Genomic DNA, 21,748 nt, shown 5'->3' with positions numbered 1-21,748 from the left:
GTTATCTTTAGATTAGCTGAGTGCTCAACGTGATGAAAAGTTGCTGATCAGAGAACCAGTCAAGGGCTGGCTAAGAGCATCTGTGTGAAGCCATTCTGCAGCACTTAGTTTAATGTTAAGGCCGTGTATGGCACTAAAGACATCATTAGGCAATACACTTTTGACAGATCATAATGAAATAAATGGCTGTAGAAATTAAGGCGCCGCTTTTGCCTTGGAACCCTGGTGTCTGTTTGGCGCGAGTCCAGAACTTCCTGTGGCGCACCGTTGCTCACTTTGCTGCTTCTCTGTTCTCAGATGGGAGGACACAGTAGGCGAAGTGAGCACTTACTGTAGTCAACTCTCTCTCTCTTTCTCTCTATATAACAACCCCCCCCCCCCCCCTCTCTCTCTCTCTTTCTCTCTCTCTCTTTCTCGAACGCACAAACAAATAATCTTGTATTCGACACGCAGCGTCTGGCTCACAACCGCACTTCAACCTCCAGACGGCTGTTCCACTCAAGCGATGAAAGGGTCCGTTTTACCGCTTGCGTTCACTAACTTCAAGCGACACTGACATTTCTGTAAATGTCGATGGTGTTTTGTCCGGACCGAACCGCCCTTGAAGACTGATAGGCTACGTCTCGGTGGCATGTAGAATAACCTGCTACGAACGGAGTGGAGACTAAAAACGGTGGGTATAAAATTGATGATTAAGGCATTAAACGTGGTCCACATTTTGGCAGTGCAGAGAAAGACCTTTGTTATTATAATAAGAGTATAAGTTCATTTGAAACGTCTTGACAAACTTACATACATTCTACAGCCCACTCTGTCATTCTAAACGATGTGGTGTTTCAATCACTGCCGTTGGTCTAGCCTACCTTTGAGATATGATATAGTAGGGTAGTGGCAGGTTTATAACAACTAGGATACCACGGTTAGTTCTGTGGTTAAACTAGCAAATAGTGTTCAGTTTGCAGATAAGGCTTCAAGACTTATCATCGCATTTCTTTCCTCTTGATCGGTCAACTGTCCTATTGAAACTCCAGACTTATCCGTTCTTAATGCGCTACCAGAGATAATTCCCATAATGAGAGTGTGCTTTGGTGAATGTAGTCTCTTAACACTTGATCTATCTTTACATGTACCACTAATTAGGAAAGCAGATTCTTTCCACTGCATGGATGTAACTTTACGCTTCTGGGTGCGCGACACATTTCCATCAGCAGATGGCGCCAAAGTTCAATGACCGCTCGAGGCGACTGGTAGAGCTTTGTCAGGGATGATTTCCTACCTGGCATTGTGTGTGTGTGTGTGTGTGTTTGTGTGTGTGTGTGTGTGTGTGTGTGTGTGAGAGAGAGGGAGAGAGAGAGAGAGAGAGAGAGTGTCGTGTGTATGTTTGTGTGTGCACTTTTAGTGGCTGTTTACAGTTGTAGCTGGCTGAAGTGTAGGTGAACAAATGTTGGAACACAAGGGGGGAGAGAGAGAGAGGCTGAGTTGATGAAAAAGAGAGAGATGAAGAAAAAGAGGGATCAGAAATGCAGATCTGACCGGATCTGGTTATAATGTGCTGATGTGTATTTTATTCTGCTGGCTCCACCCTATGATGTCACTTCAGGACTTCCTGTCAAAACGAGAGACTTCCTGGAGAGAAGGAAAGAGGGGTGCGGGTCCACACAGGACCAAGGTTCCACTATGTGAAATGTACTGGCCCAATCTTTAGCTTTGCAGGCTAACCGAGGTGCCCTGCAGTTCATCCAGGTTCAAATCCTGTGAAATCACAGGGCCTCTGAGACTATTGCCATGAAAGTGAGATTTTCTGAATTGTATTTGGTGTCAACCTGTTGTTCTGATTGGATATCTGTTGGTAGGTGAGGTTCAGTCAGCATCTAGGCTCCACCCCCTGCCCTGGTATGGAAGGAAATGATCATCCATTTAGGAGGTGAGATACAACCACACACACACACATTGCCATTTACAAGCCCCTATGCACTAGTCGCTATGTACACAATTTTTCTGCATCGAGAACTCTGTTGTAACATTTCAATGTGAGGAAAAACAAAACATGACACAGATGTGGCGTTTATGAAAGGGTTTTGAGGACACAAGGTGAAAACAAACACAGCCTCTTACGACCACACCTGTGTTTACCGCTAATGGTGAGGTTCTGCAGTACTCTTGAGATCAGTGAGGTCTTGAGATCAGTGAGCTAACGCAGTCGTCTCAGCAGTTTAAATCATTTATTAAGGCAGGCAGCGCACGACTGTGGACCAAGTTTGGGGAGATGAAGAAAAGAATGAGTGGAAGTGACAAAGCTATATTTAGAGAGATAACCAGAGGAAGGTGTGTTTATTTAGAGAGATAACCAGAGGAAGGTGTGTTTATTTAGAGAGATAACCAGAGGAAGGTGTGTTTATTTAGAGAGATAACCAGAGGAAGGTGTGTTTATTTGAGAGATAACCAGAGGAAGGTGTGTTTATTTAGAAAGATAACCAGAGGAAGGTGTGTTTATTTAGAGAGATAACCAGAGGAAGGTGTGTTTATTTAGAGAGATAACCAGAGGAAGGTGTGTTTATTTAGAGAGATAACCAGAGGAAGGTGTGTTTATTTAGAGAGATAACCAGAGGAAGGTGTGTTTATTTGAGAGATAACCAGAGGAAGGTGTGTTTATTTAGAGAGATAACCAGAGGAAGGTGTGTTTATTTGAGAGATAACCAGAGGAAGGTGTGTTTATTTAGAGAGATAACCAGAGGAAGGTGTGTTTATTTAGAGAGATAACCAGAGGAAGGTGTGTTTATTTAGAGAGATAACCAGAGGAAGGTGTGTTTATTTGAGAGATAACCAGAAGAAGGTGAGTTTAATGAGAGGGAGCAATGATGCTCCAGAATGCTCTCCTTGACCCCCTAGCTTTTGTAGTGTATGTGTGTGTGTGTGTGGGCGCCCACGTTACAGATCACAAACATGCCAATAACAGAGACCTCATTCTGAAGCTCTTCTGAGGTATGTCATTGTGTCACTGTAACTGGGTCAGCGGCCATGGTCACTACACCAGACCCTATCTCTGATAAACAGGGAATCCCAGGCCTCAGTAGAACACAACTCACTGAACTGTTGCTGACCCACATCTCAACACAGACCCCTACAGTGTTGCCCTGGATGTCTGTCTTGTCCCAGGGCCCCCAGTCTAGCCCCCTAGGCCTAGCACCCAGGCCGACCCAGCCTAGCTCTAGACACCTCATTTAGACACACAGGGGAAGAGAGAAAAGCTGTGCGCCACCTTTCAGTCGCTGTCCCATGCCAGCTCCAGCTGAAGAGAGACTTTGTTTGGCAACTCTCACAGGGTCAAGGCTGGTGATGGCTGGCTGAGGGGGGGTGAAGTGGATGAGAGGGAGGGAGGGGGAAAGATAGAGAGAAGGGGAGGGAGGCAGGGAAGGAGAGAGGGAGGGCCAAGAGAGAGGGAGGGAGGGAGGGAGGGAGGGAGGGAGGGAGGGAGGGAGGGAGTGAGGGAGGGAGGGAGGGAGGGAGGGAGGGAGGGAGGGAGGGAGGGAGGGAGGGAGGGAGGGAGGGAGGGAGGGAGGGAGGGAGGGAGGGAGGGAGGGAGGGAGGGAGGGAGGGAGGGAGGGAGGGAGGGAGGGAGGGAGGGAGGGAGGGAGATGGACAGCAGTAAAGAGGGCATACGGGAGATGAGGCCTGCGTGAGAAGAACCTCGGCAGGCGAGCGGGCGTATCTCTCTCTCCTCCTCTTCAATCCATCCGTTCATCCCTTCATCTCTGTTAACCTAACCCTGTCTGTCCATCGCTGTCCCTACTGTGATCACATAGCTCCCAAAACTACTGAAGATTCACTGTTACTGGATCCTGGAGGGAAGTGCCATGTTGATCACATTCTTCCTTTCCCCCCTACACACACACACACACACACACACAAATGAATCTAGTTCAGTTCCTCTTACCCTGAATGCTTTCAGACACACACACACACACACACACACAAGCACACACACACACAATTGAATCTTGTTCAGTTCCTCTTACCCTGAATGCTTTCAGACACACACACACACACACACACACACAGCCCCTTGTCTGACAGACACGTTAGCGTAATGAAAGAGACAGGAAAGAGCCCTTGTAACCTTTCTCTTCCTCTTGTTCTTCGCTGAACAAACTCTCCAGATTCTCTCCCACTACAAGTTACACTAACATGTATCTGAATGCCCCAGAGGCCGGTTACTGCTGTTAATGTGTGTTGTTAATGTGTAGTGTGAGTCAGTTCAGCTGAATGTGATTCAGTGATTCTACCATCATCTCCTTTTCTCCTCTGCCTGTATGTACCAAGCTTTTGTGTGTGTTGGTATGTGGGTACATTAGCTTTAGGGTGTCTTGTGTGTGGAAGGAAACTGTGCAGCAAAAGAAAGATTGCGAGAAAAAGAGAGAGAGAGACAGAGAGAGGATGTGTACTGAGGTCTAGCAGCAGGGATGAGTTGGTTTGTCAAGCAAGAAAGAACAATATCAGGTCACATGATTCCTCCCTGCCAATCAGAAAGCAGGGGAGAGGGAGAAAGAGAGAGAGAGGGAGAGAGAGAGAGAGGGAGGGAGAGAGAGGGAGAGAAAGTGAAAGAGAAGCAGAAAGTGAGGAGAAGACTAGCTTGCAGCCTGGATGCTTTTGTCTCCCTTTATTTCCCTGCATCTCTCCTCTTCTCTCTATTTAGTGCTGGGTCGTTTTGTTTTCTCCCTCTCTCTCTCTGTCTCTCTGTCTCTCTCTCTCTCTGTCTCCCTCCATTCCTCTGCGTGGGCTGTCTGGCTGGTGTGTGTGTCGTGCTGACCATGAGGACTCTCCACAGGTTGAAGTTGATGAGTTCGACCAGTCTGAGTGACCTGGGGAAGAGTGAGAAGGCTGCTGCCTTGGAAGAGAGGGCCACACAGCACAGGAGGCCTGGGGCCAACGCTACCTGGAACAGGTACAGGCAGACGCTCTCTCTCTCTCTCTGTGTGTGTGTGTGTGTGTGTGGAGGGGTGGGGGCTGCAGGAACTGTGTTCAGGTAGTGTTCAGGTTAGTGGGCTTGGCTCTGCTGGGTGGAGGGCATGATACAATACCGAACCCTACCCCACCTAGATGGATATATGGATTGGTAGGATCATTTGTGCATCGGTTCTATGTACATGCATGTGTGAGTGTGTGTGTGTGTGTATCTGTATGTGTATAAAAACAGGCTATATTTGTCTCCTCGCAACATTTGTGAATGATTTATAGAGTGTGTTTCAATGTGTGAGTGTTAGTTGTTGAGTTGGAGTCTTGAGTGTGTGTTGCTGGCGGTTTAGTCCTCCAGGTGATTCCGAGGCTTGTTTGGCATTTCCTTGAAAATGTTACAGAACACTGCTCTGAACACTGCGGGTAGGGGGTAGTACTGGTTAGGTCCGATAAACCACTTAGTCACTCCACAACCGCTGTGGGTGAAGACAGACAGGATGGGAGAATAGAGGGTGGATGGATGAAGTACTAGAGAGATGAATGAATGCACGGATGGATGCATTGATGGATGTTTGCATGTAAGAGAGATTATGTCATCACATGCATCTCTCTCCTCCTGTATGTGCTTGTGTGTGTGTGTGTGTGTGTTTGTGTGTGTTTGTAGCATCCACAATGCCGTGATATCCGTGTTCCAGAGGAAAGACCTGGGAGAGAATGAGCTTTTCATCCTCAATGAGGGTGTCCGGTAAGAACCCCTAATCTGTGACTTCTGACCTCTCAACGGTCCGGTACGCTCTCTAGGTCTCTTCACACTTTCTCATACCAGCACATCTCACCAAATAAGATTAGCATCTAACACAGCGTGATGTTTGGTTCATCCCCTGCGTTGGAGGGGATGTACGGCAAGATAGATCTGCCGAAGTCACTCTCCCCTATCTGGCTTTCTGCTCTATCTGCTCTAAATGTATGGACCTCAAGGACTCACTGAGGGCCTCAAGTACTAACATTGACCGCAGCTTAATCTGCGCCTTTGGCCAACCGCAGATAGCGCACGGTGTGTTTCCGCATTTTGAGTGGTATTTATCAAACCAGATCTTTGTCGGGGCAATCATCGCCATACTCCGCCCTTTAGTGTTAAGTAGCGCGCCGTTAAAAGACGGGAGAAATCGCTATTTTACGCCTGAAATGGGCACGATCCTGCTAGTAAATGAGGCCCTGAGTGTGGAAAGGTTATGGAGGCCAGTCAATATTTAGTTTGTTTGTTTTAGTCTTTATAACACATTTAGGGAAACTCACTGCTGTGGTGTAGATAGGCCCCATCTCTTTCTTGCTCTCTATCTTATTTCTTTTTTTACCTTTTTCTCCTGCCGCAAAGCAATTCATTGCACGTCAAAATTACATGTACGGTCAATGCAAACACGCAAATAATCTGCTTCGCATTTGGTGTGAACACGGCACTTTCACTCCTGCTCTCTCTCTCTATGTTTCTTTCTCTGTCTCTTTGTTTCTCTTTATTAGTTTCTTTCTCTCAGTTTCTAGTTCAGATAACCATATCATCTGGTTCTCTGATCTCATTGAACAGGAAGTGGACGTTGTCTGGCTTCCTGTTTAAGGTGTGATATGTAACCGCAGATTGGAGTGGAAAAATTAAAAATGAAACCCCTCTCTCTCTCTTCTACGTCCGTGCACACACATGTGCGCACACGCCCACACACAAACACATTGTGTGTATCTCTGGTCAACTTTATTCTGTTCACTGATATACAGTGTAGATGTGGACACTGCAGAAGTTTCATTTCCTCTCATCCAGCCAATGCAAACAGACTGATACAACACAATACACAGTACTAGAAGGAGTGGCAGGTGGAATATGTCTTTAGCTCTCTCTCTCTCTCTTTATAAATCTCTCATTCTCTGTCTCTCTGTTTCTATAAATATAAATGTCTCTCTCAATAGATCTCTCATTCTGTTTCTCTATCTTTCTCGAAAACTATAAATATCTCTCTCTTTCTATCTCTTTCTGTCTCTCGCTATATGCTGTTCTCTCTCCTTGTCTCTCTCTATATACTGTCTGTTTCTCTGTCTCTCTAAATACTGTCTGTTTCTCTGTCTCTCGCTATATGCTGTCCTCTCTCCTTGTCTCTCTCTATATACTGTCTGTTTCTCTGTCTCTCGCTATATGCTGTCCTCTCTCCTTGTCTCTCTCTATATACTGTCTGTTTCTCTGTGTCTCTGTCTCAGGCAGCTGTTGAAGACTGAGCTGGGCTCCTTCTTCACTGAATACCTGCAGGTAGGACGGCCACCCATCTCTATTTGTACCTTTGTTCACAGTAAAGCCTGTTTTAAGCTCTACAATTACTTGGTACTCCCAACACAAGTGCACACAGGTGAAATGGGTAGATGACCTTGTGGTGTCATATGACATAGTGGTGATAGTCTTAAGAGTCTGTGATGTTCTGTAACAAGCCGTGATGAGTCATGGTTGTGTTTGTTGTTTCTGCAGAATCAGCTTCTCACAAAGGGGATGGTCATACTGAGAGATAAACTACGCTTCTATGAAGGTGGGTGTGGTCAGATAGTGGCAGGAGAACAGATGTGGTCCAAACAGAGGTTTTACCTCCGCTTTGTGTGGTCTTTAAATCGATGTTTTCTCATGTATTGTGAAGTGGTGAACGCACTCCAACCACAGGGCAGACACACATGCGTCTAGGCTCAGGTGCTGTCGTCACGGCGACCAAACAGGAAGTGACACGTACGGTTTCCCAGCTTTATCTGGCTCCAAGCCTGCGTGTGATGGCAAAGCTGCAGATGTCTAGTACTTAGCAATGCAGAAAATGAACCAATTGTCGATGCCAATGTCCCCTGACCGCGAAGGCACTTCACCCTACTTGCCTCGGGGAGAATGTCCCTGTACTTGCTGTAAGTCGCTCTGTATAAGAACGTCTGCTAAATGACTAAATGTAAATGTAATGTAATGTTGTTTAGGCTGAAGGTATTGGTTGGTTGTGGTGGTGTCCTTGGGTGTGCGCAGGGCAGAAGCTGCTGGACTCCTTGGCTGAGACCTGGGACTTCTTCTTCTGTGACGTGCTGTCCATGCTGCAGGCTATCTTCTACCCTGTCCAGGTACAGCCAGGACGATCCGCTCACCTCCCTCTCTCCCCTGGTATCTGCCCCAGCTGATTCCATACACTCTGCTGTACCACAGTTCAAATCCCACTGTGTTACGGCCCTCTAGATAAGGCTGTGGTTTGTATCAACCCAAAATACATTTTTCCCCTGCATGTGCGTGTGTGTGTATGTGTGTGTTTGTTGCTTGTGTGTGTATGTACGTGTGTGTGTGTATGTGTGTGTGTGTGTGTGTGTGTGTGTGTCCAGGGGAAGGAACCCTCAGTGAGGCAGCTAGCTCTTCTTCACTTCAGGAACATCATCACTCTGAACCTCAAGTTGGAAGACTCTCTGTCCCGGCCCCGCGCTCGCATCCCCCCCTCCATCATCCAGATGCTCCTCATACTGCAGGTACACACACACACACACTCACATACACACACACACATACACACTCTCTCTTTCTCTAGACCGCACGACAGGAAGTGAAGAATAGTGAGCATGCGGTGCTGCTCTGAGGAGAGGGATCTCACAGGAAACGGTCCACCCCGTGTGAAGTCCAAATGTAATGTTCTTCCCATGACCGCAGATGACTGGTGTGTGTGAGCGTGTGTGTACCAGACTATGTGTGTGCTTGGAGTCAGATTTACAGGACTGTATGTGTAAGACCAGGGTTTTGTTTTGTTTCACGGCACATCTCAAACAGTAAGGCTGGGGCCAGTGAGGCTGTGGATTGGTGTAGTGGCGGGGGGCGTAGAGGTAGAGGCTGTACAGCAACAGAGAGAGAGAGAGAGAGAGAGAGAGAGAGAGAGAGAGACAGGCCCGTAGCTGACATCCTTTCTGTGACTCAGTGACCCAGTTCTGCTGAAGAGGAGATGCTGGTGATGAACTGGGGCAGCAGGACCAGAACCATCAGAGAGAGAAAGAGAGAGATTGGGTTTATTGTGGTGAGTCTGTGTGTGTGTGTGTGTGTGAGAGAGAGACAGATAGTGTATTACACAGTGCAAAGAAGTCAGATATTAAACCGTAACAACACACTGGTCCTGCCAGGCTATGCTAGCATGCTAGCGCTAGTATTAATCTTGTTAGATTCGCTACCAGGACATTATGTTCCTGGCTGCCAAGGTACTCTAAATATAACATTGTGCTTCATGTGTGTGTGGATGGGGGGTGGGGGGGTCAGTGTCACTGTGGCTCATGTCAAACCCCCCGCCCCTTCCTCCAGATGGGGCAGGTAGCCATTTTGATCAGGGTGGTACCAATGCTGGGTCAGTCAGGCTACACAAACCCCCTCTTTACATTTACATTTAGCAGACGCTCTTATCCAGAGCAACTTACAGTAACTACAGGTACATTCCCCCCGAGGCAAGTAGAGTGAAGTGCCTCTCCCAAAGACATAACGTCACTTGGCATGACCGGGAATCGAACCGGCAACCTTTTGATTAATTGCCCGATTCCCCAACCGCTCAGCCATCGGACCTCTTTCTCTGCCTCCTATCTCCTCTTCTCCTGTTTTCTCCTTTCTCTCTCTATTCACAATCCTCCCCCTTCTTTCTCCCTCCCAGCAGACTTGGAACTCAAACTCCACATGTTCATCTCCTTGGGGTCAGATTACCAATCAAGTTTCAATCTCTGATTCTGTGTTTCATCAGATGTGTGGTCATGTGGTCGTTTTCATGTATATGAGTCAAAGCAAAGCAATGTGATCACGGAGACACACTGTGATGTGACTGGCTTCTCCACCACACAGATTAAACTAATTTCCAACATATGATAATATCCCAGCGCCATCTGCTGGACAGATGGCAGAAACTCTCTTAAAAAACAAAAATATGTCAAGTGTTGCCATGTGGTGAATGTGTGTGTCCGTGTGTGTGTGTGATGGATGTCTGATGCGTGTGTAATGCGTGTGTGTAATGCATGTGTGTGTGTGTGTCTGCAGGGGGTCCATGAGTCTAAAGGGGTGAGTGAGGACTACCTTCGTCTGGAGGGTCTTCTACAGAAGGTGGTGTCTCCCTACCTAGGCACCCATGGCTTGTTCTCCCCCGATGGCTCCAACAGCCACTGCTCCTGTGTGCTGGGTCAGTACCACCACAGTCTCAGAGTCACAACATGGAAAGACCTGCTGAACCTGGGACACCAGTCACTGTGGAGGATTGTCATTGTGTAAAGAAAGTGTAAATCACTCATCTAACTCTGTCCCCTTCCCTCCAATCTCCATTCCACATCCCCCCATTCCCTCCACCCCATCACCCCTCCACCCCATCACCTCTCCACCCCATCACCTCTCCACCCCATCACCCCTCCACCCCATCACCCCTCCACCCCTCCACACCATCACCCCTCCACCCCATCACCTCTCCACCCCATCACCCCTCCACCCCATCACCTCTCCACCCCATCACCTCTCCACCCCATCATCCCTCCACCCCATCACCCCTCCACCTCTCCACCCCATCACCCCTCCACCCCATCACCTCTCCACCCCATCACCCCTCCACCCCATCACCCCTCCACCCCATCACCTCTCCACCCCATCACCTCTCCACCCCATCACCCCTCCACCCCATCACCTCTCCACCCCATCACCTCTCCACCCCATCACCCCTCCACCCCATCACCCCTCCACCCCTCCACACCATCACCCCTCCACCCCATCACCTCTCCACCCCATCACCCCTCCACCCCATCACCCCATCACCCCTCCACCCCATCACCTCTCCACCCCATCACCTCTCCACCCCATCATCCCTCCACCCCATCACCCCTCCACCTCTCCACCCCATCACCCCTCCACCCCATCACCTCTCCACCCCATCACCCCTCCACCCCATCACCCCTCCACCCCATCACCTCTCCACCCCATCACCTCTCCACCCCATCACCCCTCCACCCCATCACCCCTCCACCCCATCACCTCTCCACCCCATCACCCCTCCACCCCATCACCCCTCCACCCCTCCACACCATCACCCCTCCACCCCATCACCTCTCCACCCCATCACCCCTCCACCCCATCACCCCTCCACCCCATCACCCCTCCACCCCATCACCCCTCCACCCCATCACCTCTCCACCCCATCATCCCATCACCCCTCCACCTCTCCACCCCTCCACCCCATCACCTCTCCACCCCATCACCCCTCCACCCCATCACCTCTCCACCCCATCACCTCTCCACCCCATCACCCCTCCACCTCTCCACCCCATCACCTCTCCACCCCATTACCCGTCCACCCCATCACCCCTCCACCCCATCACCCCTCCACCCCATCACCTCTCCACACCATGACCCCTCCACCCCATCAACCCTCCACCTCTCCACCCCATCACCCCTCCACCCCATCATCCCTCCACCCCTCCCCAGAGAAGCGTCTTCAGAAGCGTTGGCCAAGGCCCGGCGACCCCCCTACCAAGAACCCAGTGGTCAGGTCCCAGAGTTACAACATCCCCATGCTGAGCCCCGTGGTGGAGTACGACCCCGAGGCCTCCTCCACTGGCAGCATGGGCATCCGCCGCCACTCCGTTTGCGAGATGACTTCCTGTCAGGAGGAGCAAAGCTCCATATCCGACACCACCAGCTCCTCCCAGGTCTCCACGGCGTCCCTGGCCCAGCCGGGAAGCCCCTCCCTGGGGCAGGATCCAAGCCTGACAAGGGGGATCCTGGAGGGACCCCAGCCTCAAATCCAGCTCCAGCCCCGATCACATTCCCCCTCAATCTTCCCCATGCACTCCCCAGGAGGGCTACTGCAAGCTGGGGAGCTGCTGGTGTCTCTGACCACCCCTCTCCAAGACACCTCCATGGAGGCCAGCAGTTCATCCAGCCCAGAGACTGTGGTGGACCAGCTGCTGGAGTCCATGGACTCAGACCCAGATGGCATCTTCATAGACTTCCCATCTACCTGTTCTGGGTCTTCCTCTTACAGCAGGGAAAGTGGCCAGCAGAGTGTAGTATAAGGAAACAAGGGCATACAGACACATGTGTACTGTAGAGATATGGATGCCTTATATATACACACACACACACACACTATACACACTTTTCTTAAGTTGGTTTTTCAAAGAATCTACCCTCCTGGGGTATTGGGATTATTTTTGTTAACTACACTTTGTTGTGTTTAGGGAACTTCAGTTTCTAGTTGATCTCTACCTCTCTTTTGGCTTTTGGATGCTCTTGAGATGCCTAAAGATGCTATTTTGCTGAATTCATACTGAATACCAGTGTATTCACATACAGTACAGTTTTTTGTCAACTAATCTCTTACCTTTTTGATGGATAATCCCCTTTCTCAATGTATGGGACTGTTTCAATTTAGCTGCATAGTTGGATGATATCCATATCAAAGATGATAAGTGTGTGTGTTCAGTTATGAAGAACGTGTAAACATGACCCATGTAATCTATGACGGCAGACTTTTTAGTAAATCGGTTTATTTTCTAAAGGGATGATATTATGATGATCTTGCACCTCTCACTTTTTACAAATCTATTTCTATACAGATGGTCGAAAATATGTTTTAATTAAATTGTAGTCGAACAACCTTAAGTCCGTTCAATTTTTTTCATTATGCTTCCGGAATGCCGTAAATAGTTCAGTTCAGAGCCATGTAATATGATCCGGTTCAGTTGATAAATATAAATAATAAGGATCTAATTGGATGCCAAACCATCCGGCAATCAGAATTGACTTTTTCCAATACTGCGATTTATAGATTTTGTGTCACGTTTGTAACTCGGTGTCAACTTGAGCTAGGATGTAGGCCATTTAAAGTTTAGCGCGTACACGGAAAAATCCTTAATATTCTTTTGGATGATAACAAATAGGCCATGCAAATGTATTTACTGAGCAAGAAATTTATCGTTGCTATATATTTTTTTATTAATATATTTTTGGGTGATCCAAATATTCCATTGCTCGATCTGGATTGACACAAATATAACGAGATACTTAATTCGCTTTTAGTTAACGTGTTGAAAAGCATGTAGCCTAGTGTGGCAATCTCTTGATACGAAGTTGTGTCCACCAGAGGACGCGCGCACCAAAGTAATTACATGCATAAAGCGCTTCTAATTTTTAAATGACTTTCCACTGTAGGAAACCTTTTAAAAATGGTTTGGCCTTCTGATATAGACAACTGGGCGTGACATTGCGAACTCCTTACTCAGGGTAGGCTATAGTGAGATTATCGCTGTCGGATGCTCAACTGTAGTAGCGCTACTGCGGTGTGCGCAGTGGGACAGAAAGTGAAAGAAGAGATTTAGCATTTAGATGGCGGAGGATTCGTTTCCTCTTACCAAAAGCCGCAAAACGGAAATAGATTTGCAATGGTTAAGGTACACATGACTTTGTTATATTTTTGGCAAAACATAATCTGAAACTTGTATTATAGGCTACTTGAACCAGCGGAGACTCTGACGTTTGCAGACGGGCCGGACAGATATGTGTCCCGCGCTCTTCTTTATCGTGGTCTGTTTATCCGTACCCTGCACGAGCAAAGGTATGTTATGTAAATACGTGATCACTCTGTTTAAATGTTTCCTCAGTGGTGTTTTCACAACCTGTTGTTTGGATATTGGGCGTGTGTGAGCGCTTTGTGACATTGCTTGTAAAAGGGCTATACAAATACATTTTCTTTTGATTAGATGTAGTAGACAGGAATTAATGTTAGAGAGTGCGTAGGCTACTTTTGCAGCGTATCTGATCACGCTGAACATCTTGCATCAATATGCTCACTCACGAGTGCACGCGCTTTAGTAGGGTGATTTGGGTAATCTGGGACATTTTTTGCATGCCTTTTCTCATCGGAGCTTCCTGATTAACTAGTGCCCTGACCCTTTCTGTGACACCACACCAATCTGTGATTTCATATTGTGATTTCAAGTTCAATTGTATTTATTTATTATTAAATATTGTGATTTCAGTCACATAAACATCCAGGCTAAATCTAGAGTCAAAATTATGTGGACTAGAAATTGTCATAGCAGGGAAGAAAACGCTCTGGAGTTTAGGTGTCCCACATACCCGAATTCCTAATACGCTCTGTAGTAGCTAAGATGTATCAGATCAACTTCTCAGTATGCCTGCGCCTCGTCCATTAATTGTATATAGCGGGACGAGTTATCCCTTACTTCTTAGCGTGAGAAATGGTTGAAATATGTGAGAGTCACGGCAAATTCTCTGAGTCACGGCAAATGCCCTGAATATTAATAACCACCTTAGAAATCTTACTACAGCGCGAGAGAGTAGTCCTGTTGTGTGCTCCTCACAAGTAGACCAATATGGCCAACAAAGTGGGTTTTCTTTTACACCGGACGTGAATTCATAGTAAAAACTGAAACGTGTAGATTACAGTATGATCTCAGACAGGTGAAATCGCGATCTAATATCGTTTCTCTTCGCATTGGTGTTAGGCCGTGAAGACTTCTGCCCACAACCACCGAAGAAGAATCATACCAAGCCATTGCGAGCAGACTGCTTGGCTAACGGAAAGGAAAGTTGCAGGGTGAACGATACTCTTCGATACAGCTGTGAAGAGGGCTACGTGAGGAAAGCGGGAACATCTGGACTCATCAAATGCAAACTTGTTAATCATCGGTTGGTGTGGGAAGAAGCCAAGTCCAGCATCCTGTGCATATGTAAAGGCACTACATATGCCATCTGTCCAGCAGGTGAGACAAATACAATTAGAGAACTTTTAGCACACATAGGGTGCTTATGGGATAATCAAGTTTGTATCCTTCTAAGCAGTGTTTCTCAACTGGTCTAACCTCACGACCCACATTTCTCCTCATTCACTAAGTCACATCGCTTCAAAGGGATGTTTGACATTTTCGCAATTAGTCATGAGAGTCAATTTAGAGGTCTCCAGCGAGAGGCCTCGGGTCACAGGTGCACAGACATTTGAAGGGACTATTCCTCTAACATTAAAAAAAGCCCTGCCACTCGATCGAGTTACTTTCTTTCTCATACAAGCTCAAAAAAGCGATCAACATGATCTCCATTACTTAAAAAACTCACGTGAAAGTGGAAGGGGTTTCCTTCTCCTCAGGGGCCGCGCCAGAAATGTTTTAATGCAGGTGCTAAGGGGGTGCTAGATCATTTATAGGGGGAGCTGCGCAATTCTATATATATAAATACTATCAGGGCCGCCTGGGTCGGAGTGGGACCCATTTTCGTCCCGACAGTGTAATGGCCAAAGCCAGCCCATCCCCCACCAAGGGCCGAGCCATACGTTGAACGTATCGGTGCTTAACTCGAACCTAGAACCTAGTCAAGATTTTGATGCGAGGTGAAATCGGAACTTCACATGAATGCGAGCGCGCAATTTTTTGGATTAATTTCATTGCAAAATAGTTTTTGAGCTTTCTGTAGGCTACGCTAATATAAACATTTTGTTGGACTCATATTGTAATATTTTCCGGATATTACAACCCAAATTTGTACTTGAAAGATTCAGGACTTTTAAGAAAACGTTCCCCACCCTTGCAGGAACCTAGATTTAGGAGGTGTCAGATTGTTCTTCTTTTACCTGGCTTTTTCAGATCCTCCTGGCATCTTTTCCCCATCCATTTTATTCTTTTCGCATCAATTTAATCTTGCTTACCCCACAACAATAAATGATTGTTAAGGGTTGTGTCCGTGGCAACAAACTTGGTAGCCTACATGCACTTGTTTTTGAGAAAGAGATCATGCGCGACAACTGAAAACAGAATTTTTTAATGCCGTCTGATCATGCGCGTATTTAGATTAAAACCTAGTGTAGCCTATTAGCTTACTTATCATTTACACAGTAATTTAACAGATATTGTTTTATTCGGTGTGTGAAAAAAACAAAGAGAAAGCAGGCGATCTGCTGGACCTATTTATGAGCGCTGTTGTTGTTAGAGATAAAGTTGTACTGGGGCACATGCCCTTATTCATATCGCTTTTTTTCCTTCCAAGAGTGTTGCGCACAAAAAACTACTAGGCTGTAGAAACTCCCTTGCTTAACTCACTATACAACAGTTCAGGGACGCAAGTTTGATATCACCTTTGGCAGGGACATCTATAGTTAATGCAAGCGCACAATTTTGTTTTAGCTTCATGTAATATTGTTTTATGTTTTAGTAAAAATAATCTGACTGACTAATAAAGTAGATTGTTAAAACTCAAACTTTTGATTTTAATGGGGTACAACAAATTTACACGTGCCCCAGTAAAACGGGTCTAACAACGCCCCTGGAGCGGGCAGAGCGGCCCACCGTGAATTCTCCCGATGGTCACTCCGGCCCTGAATGCAATTAACAAATGAGCAATATTTTTGGGGGTGCTATCGGGGTGCTTTGGTCTTTTTCTGCGAGCCCCTCCCTAGCGCCGCCCATGCCTCTCCTTCACTCGCAGTGCACCGGCTTAAGAGTACAAAAAATGTAAAATAAATAAATGAATACAGAACTGAATTGTATTCAAGTTTACTAATGATGGGTTTATCGTATCGATGCAGCCACAAAAAAAATCATCAGCCAATCAGGGTAAACGGGCTGTTGCCTTGGAAAGAGAGATGTGTAGTTCAAGACGGTTTACTCAGGCTAAGTTTGTAAAATGCTTTTTGATCAAGTCAAAAAATCAAGTTTTGACCACAAACCAGCTTCTTCTGGAGCCTAGTTTTTTTTTCTCTCTGGTAAGATGGGTGGAGACTCTCCTCTCCATTTTCACATTCCTCATCCCACTGTTGCCTCAGGAGAACCTTCCTCCTCTGCAGCTGGTTGATGACTTGGATTTTTCTCAATACTTCTTGATACTTTCTCCAGTGTCTCCACCCTCATGTCTTGTTTTCCCTCCCCCTGACACTCACCATCCTGCCTGTTACTTCATGTGATACATGAAGCATGATCCGTGGGAAAAACATTCCCGGATATGCTAGTCCAAGACAAACATAAACGCAGTTGAGCAGAGTTCACAGAGAGCAGTGTTTCCTTTAGGATTTTTTTTAGAAGTGGGAACAGGTCTGTGCGGACCTGTCCCCAGGTCTACCCCCCCCCCCCCACACACACACACACACACATTATTTTTGCATTGCATTATTATGCTGAAGTAGTTTTAATTATTAAAGTAGGTATACCCACTTTAATAATTAAAACTACTTCAGCATAATAATGCACCTAAAATACAAACGTGAGCAATGGCAGCAATCGCTATCAAATCAACAGACGTGAAATTTCGCTAGCAGGGGAAGAATACAAACAAAGAAAATCACCAGTTAACTTAATTTAAATTTGCAACAGGGTTGGCTCCAATGGAAATGGAATGCTGTGCCTGTACCCCCTAAAAAAAAAAAAAAAAGTTAAAGTATAAATAAGAAATACTGGCATTGGCTATAAATTAAATATCAAGATGGCTTCACTTTCCTGCAGAATATGCAAGTCTGCTCTTATTTTGACTCTCACACATGCTTTGTAAATGCGTGCCACCCTTGTGAAAAGAATGCCCCCCCATTTAATTTATTCTGGAGCCGAACACAGAGAGAGCCTTGTTTGGTAGTTATATAGTAGTCGTTATTCTGAGGCTGAGGAGCCATGGTGTCAGACCTCAGCCACCCATCTATGCCCTGCCTTACTTCCTTATTCATCGGATCAGAGGTACTTCATTGACTGCCCCCCTCTCCCTCCCACCTTCACAGGTTCAACTCAGACTCCCACAATGCCCCCTTCTGAGTGTCCAGAAAGAAATCAGCCTAAATCAACTCAGGGTATGTATGTCCAAACTTACTGGAGGTTTTCTAACTGACCTCATGCACTCTATTTTGCTTTCTTGCCAGACTCCATGCAGTAGTGATACACATGAAAACCATATCCACCTTGCGGGACAGATTAAGTCAAATCAAGTGCACTTAAAGATATGTTTTACATCCTGTTAAATAGAACAACAATATAGTGTTAGACCCCTTAGTTGAGTTTGAATTTGACCCCTTTCAGGGTCCACATTGGTACCTGATGATTCTTCACCCTCCCAGACAACTCCAACTCCCACAATGCATCTCTCAGAGCCCACAATCACTATGAAAGCGGGTCCCCGGACATATCCCACCATGCCTTCTTCAGAGGCCACATTGGCACCTGAAACTGGTCCACCTTTCCTGACAACTTCAGTGCCCACAGAGACAGTGAGGGCAGAGGCAACACCTGCCATGTTATCCAGGCCCTCTGTAGCTCAGACACAGGGTGGGTACCGATTCTCATAAAACATCTAATCTGCTGTGTCATCGCGTCTCAAAACACTCCCACCTTCCACCCTGATTCCGCTTCCTCTGCTCTGGCCTTGCCTGTCATTCAGTTCGCTCACGAGGGGGAAGGTTTACGTCGATTAAACTTCCGTTCTGCATGTTTCTCTGTAAGTTGGGAGGTTGTGGACAAGGGGCTTATAGTGACCTCTGACCCTTCCTGCAGCCCTGGCGACAGAGTTAAAACCCCCAGACTGTTCAGGAGGTTGTGAGGCCACGACAGTGCCGGGAGAGACCCCCACTCCAGAGCCCGGCACCGCTGTCACTCCAGCTAGGATTCTCTCCACCAAAGAAAAGATCACCATCGGTGAGGATGAGGACCTTGATTGAAAAACATTGCACATGGTCTGGCTTTCTCCACTTAACATTTGAGACAACAAAACAGTTGTTAAAATTTTATTTTTTTTTTTTTTTTTATAAAGAACAGGCTCTGTTCCAACTCAGTGTGAGTAGTTAGGTGTCTGGTCTGCTGTTCCAACAAGCCTCCAAACCCCACATCTTCACTTTCTCTTTCCTGTCAGTCTTCTCAGTGTTTATCCAGTATCTGCTTTCATTCACATTGAGTCATGTAGCTAGTGATACTACTCACAGTGATTCCCCACTCCCTCTCTGACTCAGGGATGAAACATCCATTTATGAAACTAGTCAATCTCTCAACACAAATATGATGACTGCTAGGATTATCTTTTAGGAAACAAATTCATGTCACGCTTTGCGGTTATTGCGAAACTCTGAGTCTTACTGATGTTCAGGGGGCTGAAAGTGATAAGATCAGCTGTTTCATCTGTTTCTCTGTGTGTACCAGGTGCTACTGGAGGGCTTATAATAATAATGGTGGCTGCCGTCGGAATTGGAATCCGTCTGAACCATAACCGAGGGTAAGATGTTGGATTGTCAAACCAACCCATGCAGTGCAGGACCGACTCAACCCATTCGACAAACTACACATTTGTTTATGGCCCCCAAAATCCTAAGGCCGGCCCTGGTGCAGGGTCATTGTTTACTGGGACTACAGCCATGGAATCATTCCTTGGTCATGCTGCTGACCATCGACATCTCATCCTGTGTTAACACACACATTTTCATTTATCAATTCAGTAGACGCTTTTATCCAAAGCGACTTCAGTGTTTCCTCTACCATTATATTAGAGTCACCCCCCGCCACCCCGGAAGGTCAAGTTAATTGTGTTCAATTATTATTTTATTTTTTATATAGCGCCAGATCACAAAATAAGTCATTTAAGGTTACCTTTCCTATAAAACAGGTCTATAGCTTGCTCTTTTATTAAACAAACTAAATGGCCTCATGTTACTTATCTTAGTTACACGACGGCATGTCATTTCTGTCTCTACATGGTTGTTTAGATTTCTCCTCTGCTCTCTGTATCGCGCACGGCGGAGTTCTTCCCCGATGCACACACACACTGACACTGTTTGAATCCATGTCCGCCCCCCCCCCCCCCCTCGCCCCACTTTCCGAGGCATACGTCGTTTAACTACAGAGGTAGCAGAACTGTACTTCAAATCTATGATACTTCCCCACTTAACATACTGCTTGACTAGTTGGGCCCAAGCTTGCTGTACAACATTAAAACCTGTTCAGTCTGTCTACAACCAGGCTCTCAAAGGGCTTGACAGAAGCCCGACAGCCATCACCTCTGTTACATCCTCAGAAAGCATTAGCTCCTGAGTTGGGAAAATCTACACTGACGCATGTCTCATATTCAAGATCCTCCATGGCCTGGCTCCCCCTCCACTCAGTACTTCAAAGTCAAACAAAAAACCCCAAACATATGGTGGCAGATCTACAACGTCTGCCATGAGAGGCGACTGTAGAGTTCCCTTAAGGCTTTTAGTAAATCCGCTTTCTCTGTGAGAGCTTCCCATGTCTGGAATACACTGCCATCAGACACACATAAATGCAGTACATTTAGTCATTTAGCAGACGCTCTTATCCAGAGCGACTTACAGTAAGTACTACCTATCACACTTTCACCCAAAACATGAAGACATGGCTAAAGGTCATCCAGATTTGTGAACACAACCCCCTAGCTGTGTGTTGCTGCTTTCCATGTTGTCTGCAGCTTGTCAGGTGTGGAAACACTTTGTTGCTTTTATGGATTTTGTCTTGTTACTTTTTGTTCTATGTTGCTCTATCCGTATGCTATGTCTTGTTGCTTATTGTTCTATGTTACTCTATCTATATGCTATGTCTTGTTGCTTATTGTTCTATGTTACTCTATCTATATGCTATGTCTTGTTGCTTATTGTTCTATGTTACTCTATCTATATGCTATGTCGGATCCAACAAATCTTTCTTAAAGTACCCTTCTCATATCTTACACACATTCTCATGTTCTTGTTTCTTAGTTTCTACTCCAGGGCACGGCAGGAGGAGCCAATGAGCATGGACAACAGAGGTGACCTTCCAACCACGTTCACAACCACCCCCCGAGAACCGTAGCTCCTGGAAGAGGAACCAAAAAAGGAAATGGAGGACACTTCACACCTCTCTGTGTGGTAGACTTGAAACTTTGGAACTAACTTTGTGAGGGGCATTGAAACAAACTGAATATATATTTTTATATCTATTTTTATATATATATATATATAGATTTCTAAACAGAATAAACATTGAAACATTGAACATCTTTTTCTTTGTAATGTGTCCACGTGTGTATATAAAGGACCACGCCAGGGGCGCAGCAAGGGTTGTGTCTCAGGGGGGGGCGGAAACTGATTGGGGGCCCCCCTGTTATTAACATTTTGTAGTGCAATAAAATATAACGATAAAAAGTAACCAATGGCAACCTCTATTGTGAACTGCACATATTAGCCTATATAATAAATGTGTTCAGTCACCATAGCCCCTAATGTGCGAACAAAATGTAGGCCTAAGCCACTAGCCTCGCATTCAGCATTCATTAGAAGCTTTCACACACAGTAGGCCTACAAAAATCCATGCATAACATGGGTTTAATGATCTATCTATTTACTGCAAGCTGCCAAGTCTCACGGTTTCACCGTGTGACACATGCATTTCAAACATTTCTCACACTCTCACCTGGAGTGCTATCAAATATCATGCCAAAGTTTTTTGCAAAAGTTGGCAGCCCTGAGTAGAGCATGTAACTTTTGCTTGTATTAAATCTATCCCTAGCGTCTGCAATCTTTGGACCAGTGTGTTGGCAGCAGCTGGTCTTGTTGAAGACAGAAAAACAGAGCTAACCTATCCACATAATAGGACCTTGCTAATTTAGCCTAGTAGCAGCAGGCTAGCAGCGTCCCTACCAAAGCTGAGACCAAACCTACGCCCTTGGTCTATCCTACTGTATGTCGAACTGTACTCTACATCATGTAAACAAATTGAAAACGTTAATATATTTAGTAAAATTGTCTTTTAGTTAATCCCCGTGCTTGATGGAGTAACAGGA

General features: G+C 46.2%; 2 protein-coding genes across 6 annotated transcripts; both read left to right on the top strand.

Annotated features, from left to right (window-relative positions):
• The first annotated feature begins 421 nt into the window (after positions 1 to 421).
• LOC146276347 (proline-rich protein 5-like) lies at positions 422 to 12,598 on the top strand. Of its 3 annotated transcripts, XM_084701509.1 has the most exons (10): positions 422 to 673; positions 1,854 to 1,924; positions 4,826 to 4,942; positions 5,618 to 5,698; positions 7,195 to 7,243; positions 7,457 to 7,514; positions 7,985 to 8,076; positions 8,329 to 8,469; positions 10,001 to 10,139; positions 11,426 to 12,598. In XM_084701509.1, the coding sequence occupies exons 2-10, from the start codon at positions 1,896 to 1,898 to the stop codon at positions 12,013 to 12,015; spliced, it is 1,296 nt and encodes a 431-aa protein (XP_084557635.1). In that variant the 5' UTR covers positions 422 to 673; positions 1,854 to 1,895; the 3' UTR covers positions 12,016 to 12,598. The 3 variants fall into 3 exon arrangements, with proteins under 3 accessions (XP_084557635.1, XP_084557637.1, XP_084557636.1); XM_084701511.1 differs by lacking the exon at positions 1,854 to 1,924; XM_084701510.1 differs by lacking the exons at positions 422 to 673; positions 1,854 to 1,924 and having other exon boundaries at positions 4,809 to 4,942.
• Positions 12,599 to 13,066: 468 nt separating this feature from the next.
• Positions 13,067 to 21,114, top strand: LOC146276346 (uncharacterized). Of its 3 annotated transcripts, XM_084701204.1 has the most exons (7): positions 13,211 to 13,556; positions 14,470 to 14,727; positions 17,715 to 17,783; positions 18,010 to 18,255; positions 18,481 to 18,621; positions 19,120 to 19,192; positions 20,685 to 21,114. In XM_084701204.1, the coding sequence occupies exons 1-7, from the start codon at positions 13,499 to 13,501 to the stop codon at positions 20,776 to 20,778; spliced, it is 939 nt and encodes a 312-aa protein (XP_084557330.1). In that variant the 5' UTR covers positions 13,211 to 13,498; the 3' UTR covers positions 20,779 to 21,114. The 3 variants fall into 3 exon arrangements, with proteins under 3 accessions (XP_084557331.1, XP_084557330.1, XP_084557332.1); XM_084701205.1 differs by lacking the exon at positions 19,120 to 19,192 and having other exon boundaries at positions 13,067 to 13,556; XM_084701206.1 differs by lacking the exon at positions 18,010 to 18,255 and having other exon boundaries at positions 13,233 to 13,556.
• Positions 21,115 to 21,748: the final 634 nt, after the last annotated feature.

The sequence above is a fragment of the Hypomesus nipponensis genome, chromosome 7, assembly GCF_054491055.1.
Source record: "Hypomesus nipponensis isolate SF chromosome 7, ASM5449105v1, whole genome shotgun sequence".
Lineage (NCBI taxonomy): Eukaryota > Metazoa > Chordata > Actinopteri > Osmeriformes > Osmeridae > Hypomesus > Hypomesus nipponensis.
This window is presented reverse-complemented; position numbering and strand designations above follow the sequence as displayed.

Excerpts from the sequence above, each read along its gene's own strand:
- LOC146276347 (XM_084701509.1), top strand. The coding sequence starts at position 1,896 with ATGGAAGGAAATGATCATCCATTTAGGAG. Across the intron at positions 5,699-7,194 it reads ATCCTCAATGAGGGTGTCCG|GCAGCTGTTGAAGACTGAGC; the intron begins GTAAGAACCCCT and ends TCTCTGTCTCAG. Across the intron at positions 8,077-8,328 it reads CTATCTTCTACCCTGTCCAG|GGGAAGGAACCCTCAGTGAG; the intron begins GTACAGCCAGGA and ends GTGTGTGTCCAG.
- LOC146276346 (XM_084701204.1), top strand. The coding sequence starts at position 13,499 with ATGTGTCCCGCGCTCTTCTTTATCGTGGTCTGTTTATCCGTACCCTGC. Across the intron at positions 13,557-14,469 it reads CGTACCCTGCACGAGCAAAG|GCCGTGAAGACTTCTGCCCA; the intron begins GTATGTTATGTA and ends CATTGGTGTTAG. Across the intron at positions 17,784-18,009 it reads TCAGCCTAAATCAACTCAGG|GGTCCACATTGGTACCTGAT; the intron begins GTATGTATGTCC and ends GACCCCTTTCAG.